A 7,689-nucleotide genomic window follows, 5' to 3' on the forward strand; every position below is an offset into this window, starting at 1 on the left:
GATTTCCTTGGCTCAGGAGGTAACAATTTATAACAGAAACCTTGTATCAAAAACCCGCTAGCAATAAAGACTAGTTAGATTATAGGAAATGTGAGATCAGAATAGAAAAAAATAATATCATCTCAATGGCAAAGACAGAGAGGGGGAGAGGCTGGACTCGAGGAATCCTGAATAGACATCTTTTGGTGAATTCTGTTATCCTCCCCGTCCCCTTAAAGAGCCAATAACTGTGTAGTAGCAGCCATATTATAGAAAGAACATGAAGTGCTTTAGTCTTGGTTTTCTATATTCATACCATGAATTAGCACAGCATTTGTTCAGTGCTCTGGTGGTCTGTTGATTATGGCGCTCTGAACTGACCCATAAAAAACGCCATAATGTGTAACCTAATCATATAATCTTGTGTATAACTTGATGGAAAATCTTTTTAAACATTTTCTTGAGCAAAGAATACAAGTGAACATGTGTTTTTTATGCCTGTTTGACCACTGAAGTCATTTAGATGGGGACTCCAATTTTAAACAAAAAACCTGCCCAGTTAACTGCCCAGAGATGCCTAGTAAGTGTAAAGACTTGCTTCTGTGTACACCTGCGGCACTATCAGTAAGGAGGCATATCTACTCGTAGTTATTGACCTTTGACCTCTACTGGTCAGCAGACATCAGATTCCTTTAGTCACAGCTGCCACTGAGCCAGAAGGGGTCACGCCCTCCCATCTCCTTCCACCTCTGGAAATAGACACAGTGTTGCTTAAGAAGTTATCAACCACTCAGCTTTGCCGAGTGGTTGATTCATGCGCACAGAAGTCAAGAGACTTGTAACACATCTTTCACTGTGCCTGCAGTTTTGCATGTAGGTATTACATTCTTAGAAGGAAGTGAAGGCTCTTCCTGCCCTTCTTTATGTAGTCTATGTTTGTGATTCACTTTGATGGATCACATTAAGAGAACTATGTCGATGTTCCAAGAAACATTTGACACTCAGTGTAGATCTTGTTTGTTTTGCCTACAATGGCTTTAATTTCAGAGATAAACAGTGAGTGATCAGGTCACTGAAACACACAGGGCCATTTGTGCATGTGGTGTTGGTGGTCTTCCATTGACAGATCGACACTGCTTTACAAGTAGAGTTTCCAAGACAGCAGGTACACCTAGTGTGGTTGCCTACCTCTAGAAACACCTCCCTGCAGGGGAGTTTCCAGGATTTTTTAAATCCAAAAGCAGATTAATTTCAGATGTGAACTGAAGCTCAGAATAAAAAAAAAAAGACAAGACACGTGCTAATAAAAGAACAATTTTTAATCGTTTTATGTTATCGCAGGCAGGTAGTAGCTGTATAAATACACACATTATTTTCCAGTTTTTTTCAGAGTGGGTTACGGCTTTAGTTCACATTTGATCAACTTTATTCCAGTCAACTTGTCAAATCTTAATCTGACTGTCCTGTCAAAACCAAGGTAAATAGAATTTGAAGCAGTTATTATTTACATATGATACAAAAATAGATTTCACAATAAAAGAGAGATATATTTACAATAAGAAGCTCTATAAAATACAAATATCTTTCTGTTATAAAAAGCCATTTTTAAAATAACTCTTCCAGCTCAAGTTTTGCACGAGGGAGTGTAATCTGGTCTGTGGCAGGATGAATTGTAATTCAAACAACGAATGCACCTTTAATGGGAGTGCATTACTTCATGGCTGCGCAGTATTCTTGTCCTACAAAGCTAATCTTAACCCTGACTGCAGTCTTTACAGCCATGTGGTCTGAAGTTAGTGCTGGGTTAACTTTGGGAGCGCTGAGCGGCTGGAACTGATGCTGTGGTCGAGCTACTTGGCAGCTGCTCCGCCATCCAGCTGCATCCTGTTGGGTGGTTTTCTGTGAGGGGTGGGCAGGTGCATGTTAACTGTTCAAGGGGGGTCCTCCAGACTTACACTCCCTCCTTCCCTCATGGCCAGGCTCCAAGCTGACTGTGGGCCTCTGTGTCACATGCCTAGACCAGACAGAGACGGACACGGTTAGAGCAGGACTCCCTGGCTCCTGGTTCTATTCTCAGAATGGTGGACGCTCAACTTTACAGGCTGCTCATCGTAAACACTGGTGGCCCCAATAAACACACCACACTCCGTTGCTAACAGAGGAGCTGGCTGACTGCCTGAACGGCTAATTGAATCTCCAACTTTACAGACAGACGGGATGTCTGCGAAAGACGGATGTGCAGTGGCTAAAACAGAGTAGGGAGCCCAAGGAACAGACATGGTTCCTCACTCCCACCCCTGTCTCTTTCCAATACTGACATTTAAAGTTGAAATTTCCGACAGGGTTTACCCGGCACACATTCCTTATTCTCTGATGCAAGTTCCAACTCTGACAAGGCCTGAGCAAAGAGGAGGCGCAGCACAAACCAGCCGTCTATTAGCCTAACATAGTGTAAGCTACCAAATTGCCTTCTCAGGTTACAGATTTGTGCATTCCAAGTCAACTCAGGTCAAATATTATTATTAAAGCCCAGTAGGCTAGAGATGACAAATTTGCATACACCACGGAACATTCCCTACCTCTGGGTTGCCAAATATACAGCAGAGGTCCCAGATTCAGCCCAGTGAATAGCTTTGCAGAGTGCAAAGACTGCAACAAGGAGGGCATAAATTTTGGAATTTTCACTGCTTTTTACATTTGGAAGAACTGCGCTGCTAGTTGATAAGAATGAATGGTGTGATGACAGCTGTTATTTAGGTCACTGCTGGGTTTGCAGTTTATCCTGACATCACTCAAGGCTACACGAGAGTAAGGTGGGGGTTTCTTTGCTTCACTACCACCACATATTGTTCAAACTGACTTGTTTTTCTAAAGACATCTCATCATTATCATTACAAATAGATGTTTTATTACCTGTAGATATTTTCACATTGGAGTTACACTTTACATGAAAAGAAAAGAAAGTAATAGGAATGATTTGGAGGGTTGAACTGGGCTGTATGTGACCCACAAACTCAAATAAGTTTGACACCCCTGCTCTACACTAAGAGGATCAATTTGGATAAAGAACAAAAGCCCAGAGGAAAATGCCTCCGTACAGGGTATATGTACCATGCACTGTATACACGGAAAGAGATAGGGGAAGAATAGACCAGGATGAAATTTATAAAGCAGCGTTCCACTGTGTATGATCTGCACTTCAAAGCTGAGTGACAGGTGAAAAGGGATACGCAGCCTTTCTCTCCAGTGTGGCCCTGGAGGCCTGGAGGTCCATATAGCAAGCCTCAGCCACTTCATAATCCTGACACATCATTGTTTCACAGAAACCTGCGGGGTGGCTCTCATGGCATTTTATGAGCAGTTGTTAACACAGCCGACACAGGGAACAAACGCTCCGGTTAATCCCGAGTAGCGGGCGGCGCCAGCATGCAGGCTAATTTATCATGGGGCTCTGACAGCCAGATTGCATTAGTGCTTACTCTCTAGTGTCTTGTCCAGGTCAGCGATGAAGTCCTCCAGCTCTTTAGTGTCGCCCAGTTTGGCTGCAATGGAGACACGCAGAAAGAATCACGATTTTGAAGCAGTTTAAATATAAGCTTCTTCAATCACTCATTACCACATATACAGTACAATACATAGCTTGTTTATGTCCATGAGTTTTCAAGGGCTTTTACTCACGTTTTGGTGACATTAGGGGAGGTGAGGTGGTGGTGATGGGGGAGAGCATGGTGGGCGAGTTCAGTCTCTCGTCGCTGAAGCTGAAGCTGTTTCTGTTGAGAGACTCGGCACCTGTCAGAAAGAGACAGAAGAGAAAATGCAGGCACATAAGATCAAGCGAGTACTCACTTTTCTCTACATCTGTGTCAGTGGAACAAGCTTCAGTGTGTAATCATCGCATTCTCCTCTAATGACACCCTTTGTCTCTGGGCTGTCGCGTGCATGCCTCACAAACACGTGCGGGTACAGCACAAAAACTAAAGTGTTAAAATGAATCTCTACGGAAGTCTTTGTTTTTCTAGCAGCAAAAATTTCTGGATGACTTTCAAAGCTAAAAAAGAAAAAGTCTCGATGACCATAAATCATGGATTAAAGCACCACTGAGGCTGTTAGTGACAGTAATATCAAAAGTTTTTCTGGGCAAAGAGGTCTCTAAAGGCAGCCAACTCTTCTCCTGCTCTTTAGTAAGATTTATCTTATTTGGGATACTGTTTGTGTTTCTTATGCACCACCCAAATCTCTACACAGAGTCTTACATAAATGATCTAATAGTCACCTTTATTTTGCCGCACAGTACTTCAAACCACCACTCTTGCTTCACAGCAAGGAAGGTTCTGGGTTTGAATCCACCATCTGTGTGGCTGCTCCGGCTTCCTCGCACAGCCCAAAGACTTGCAGTTAGTGGGATTAGATTAACTAGTGATTCTAAATTGTGTGAATGTGAGTGAGAATCTTTGCTTGCGGCAGACAAGTGACCTGTCGGGGTGTAGCTTGGATAGGGATAAATGTTTATCTGACAGCATGAGAGACTTTTTAAATCATTCTTTGTAGAAGTGCAAACCACACTGATAATAATGAATGTGTAGCTGTGAAGTGTGTGTGCTCAAACTAAGATTAGGCTACACTTAAAGATGCCGATGTGTATCTTGCACCATGTCTGAGATGTCAAGCACCCACTTGTTCCCGCCTCTCTGACCAATGCCTCTCCCACAACTCTGGATTGTGGGAAATTGCACATGGGGTAGAAGACAACACACGGGAAGTGCAAGTGGATCACATGCAAACACACACACACACTGATGAGCCCTTAATGTCTGCACTTGACTTGAACCTGAACCCCTCTCATTTCTCAGCTTCCTCTGCTGCTCTATATTCATGTCTGTCTGTCCTTCTTATTCACTCCTACATTCTTCATACCACTTTCTGTGGCTCTGTCGCCTCTCTCACCCACACTGACACTCCAGGGTGCAGCTCCAAGACTTTTTTGTCATCTATCTACGCCTTCAACAGTCAATACATCCATCAGACTTTGAGACAATAGATGACCCCTGTGGGAGACAGCTCGTTCGTCATTACTTCACTACCATGGAGAGGACAGGGTTCAAGCAGGAATCTGATCCACTGATCAAATCAGCAAGCTCATTAGTGCCATAGACATGTGTTCAAACACCTTCCCTGTGTTTGTATCACTGATGTTGCTCCCTGCGAGATCATTAGTGATAATGGCCCCTGTTATTGTGCAATTATCTAGTTTTAAACATCTGATTCTCTTTCTAGTATATATCATACATTCGACTGTTTGGCCATCAAACCTGTACACCCTCTTTCCTCCCTTAGACGGCCCAACCCACTGGCATGTGTTTGGAAAAGTATATTTGCGCATGGGGACATGAAGCATATTTTTCTCTGTGTGTCAGCATATCCCACTTGCCCGCCTGAAGTCGGCTCTACAGCTGGGGGAAGCTAGACTTTTAAGACACTGTATGGTAGAGTGATATGGTAACATATGACAGTAAACCCTTAGAGACGCAGCCACAAAATAGGGGCAGGTGTGCCAAAATATGCAGCTCAACGTGACGCCAACATCTCTGAAGCATGAGAAAGGGATTTTCTCTCACTGCTACTCTCTCTGCGTGCGAGCATACATGAAGGCGTATGCAACAGTTTGACGCTCGACTCGGGTGCCCTCTGGATGCGGCACTGTAAATGCAAACAATACCCTAATCAATTCAAAATAGTCTGTATGCTTATCTGTACCTCATACACCTGTGAGAATGTTAATGTTTAACTTTCAGTAAGTTTAGCAGTGTGGTGATCCCGATTCCAGTTATGTCGTGTTTGCACTTCTTGTGGATGTGGAATGTGGTCTCTAGCATTTCCTCCTGTTGAAAATAATGATTCCTGCTCAGTTTTCTTGTTTAGTTGATGGTCAAATGTTTGCTAGCGTTTATGTAACTGTGTGGTATTTGGGCCACTGTGACATTAATCAGCAATACTAAATTAAAATTAAATAACACTCTCTTATGTTATGTGTACTATATTACATTGATGTGACATATCCTCCTCAAGCCAAGTACACTCAAAATAAACAAGCTTTTTTTTTAAAGGTTTCCTTACTTAGAGAGTTTGCATGTTTTTTACATAAAGCCAACTTTACAGTGTACCTGATAAGACACTACACACCCAAGGCATACAGTGCGCAATAGGAGGAGTGGTACTGTAGAGATAACAAACCCTGTCTTCAGTCTGCAGAGAAGTACAACGTGTCATTATTTTGTGACACTTTGTAACTCTTGTCTGACTGTCTGGGGTCCAATTTAATTGCTCCATGTTAAGGATGACAACAAAGTCGCGCCACTGAACCTTTCCACTGGTTAGATAACCATGGTAATACCGAGGAGCAGATGAGCCGAGAGTAAATCACAATCCTTGCCCACTTACTTTCTGTGTCGCTGATGCCGCTGTCGCTGACGCTGGCGCTGCTCCTCCTCTTCATGGTCTTCAGGTGTTCGTCGTACCTGAAGTGTCGCTTCTCCACCGGCGATGTGAAGTCTTCGATCACCGCGTCGAACTCGCACAGCACATCGTTCAGATCCTCCTCATTGACGAACTTGGCTGCAAAGGGGGGGGGGATAATTCACAAAATTGAAATAAAATGTTACGCAAACTGTTGATGTTATGATTCAGGTCTGAAAATCATTCACGTAGCACATTTTTCTATTCTTATATAAACACAACTGCAATTCAGTTATCGTACTCATATATAAGATGATATTTATATACATATATATTTAAAACAAACGACATTACCTTGAGGCTTCAGCTTTGGGGACTTCATGATTCCACTAGTTCGCTTAGAAATGATCCAGAAACGTCGTGAAAACTTCTAAATAAATAAATGTGGCCCTCAGCGTAAAGTCCCACTTCGTCGTAGGGTGCTTCAGGTCTTTATCTAACCTCCAGGTCCAGGACTGGCGCTTTTTAACGAGCCCCGAGGAGTGGGGGCGGAGACGCAGGGAAGGGAGGGGAAGCGTATGTGTGTGCGCGATCTCTTACGCGCTCGCCATTACCAATAAAGCTTCCCCCGGTTAAAGTTACGGTCCCCTGACGTCTCCTTCTTAAAAGTATGTTTGTAAACAACTTCTGTGTCACTTGCCAGGCAGAAGTGTAATGCAGGGATATTTATAATCACGAGTCAGTGCTTTTCATATTTTATCACCGGGCAGATCATCACAGTAGGGTGAGTAAGTATACTTACTCACCCTACTGTGATGATCTATAGCCTCATCTTTGATGAATGACCAAGTTTCTATAATCAAACTGCGTTTCCTCTCTTTGGATTTAGAAGAAATGAAATGACAGTATGATCAGTGTGGGTCATCTTTAGATCAATGATTAACTCGGTACATCTCAGCCTTACTGTGAGTGATTGATTTTCATTCACACAGTGGGAAACTGCGTGTTTGCTGCTAGAGTTATTCACAAAGAGACAAAACACTGACAGATCCCATAAAAAATCAAGTTATTGAATAATTTCTCTAAAAAATGGGAATTTATTCTGGTTTTATAGATAGAACACTATTCAGGTTGTATAATCCTGCACTGTACTCAGATAGGAGTAGTGATGTATCGGTCGCGAACGAAACAGCTCTTAGAGCCGGGTCTTTGAGTGAACGATGCGAGCCGGCTCCTTATCGCGAGCCATGGTTTTTT

At 42.9% G+C, this 7,689-nt stretch overlaps 1 protein-coding gene across 1 annotated transcript; it reads right to left on the reverse strand.

The window, feature by feature from the left end:
- Positions 1-1,280: 1,280 nt before the first annotated feature.
- rgcc (regulator of cell cycle) lies at positions 1,281-6,974 on the reverse strand. The gene is made up of 5 exons (XM_005745503.2): positions 6,787-6,974; positions 6,418-6,591; positions 3,658-3,768; positions 3,459-3,521; positions 1,281-1,993 (listed from the first exon to the last, which is right to left on the reverse strand). The coding sequence occupies exons 1-5, from the start codon at positions 6,812-6,814 to the stop codon at positions 1,986-1,988; spliced, it is 384 nt and encodes a 127-aa protein (XP_005745560.1). The 5' UTR covers positions 6,815-6,974; the 3' UTR covers positions 1,281-1,985.
- Positions 6,975-7,689: the final 715 nt, after the last annotated feature.

This window comes from Pundamilia nyererei, unplaced genomic scaffold (assembly GCF_000239375.1).
Source record: "Pundamilia nyererei isolate P.nyererei 1_Seehausen unplaced genomic scaffold, PunNye1.0 scaffold00160, whole genome shotgun sequence".
Taxonomy (NCBI): Eukaryota; Metazoa; Chordata; class Actinopteri; order Cichliformes; family Cichlidae; genus Pundamilia; species Pundamilia nyererei.

What these genes read in the sequence shown, in the direction of transcription:
- rgcc (XM_005745503.2), bottom strand. Translation starts at nt 6,814, where the DNA reads ATGAAGTCCCCAAAGCTGAAGCCTCAAG. An exon ending in CCCAAAGCTGAAGCCTCAAG is followed by an intron (nt 6,592 to 6,786) that starts GTAATGTCGTTT and finishes CCCCCTTTGCAG; the next exon opens with CCAAGTTCGTCAATGAGGAG. An exon ending in CGGCATCAGCGACACAGAAA is followed by an intron (nt 3,769 to 6,417) that starts GTAAGTGGGCAA and finishes TCTTTCTGACAG; the next exon opens with GTGCCGAGTCTCTCAACAGA.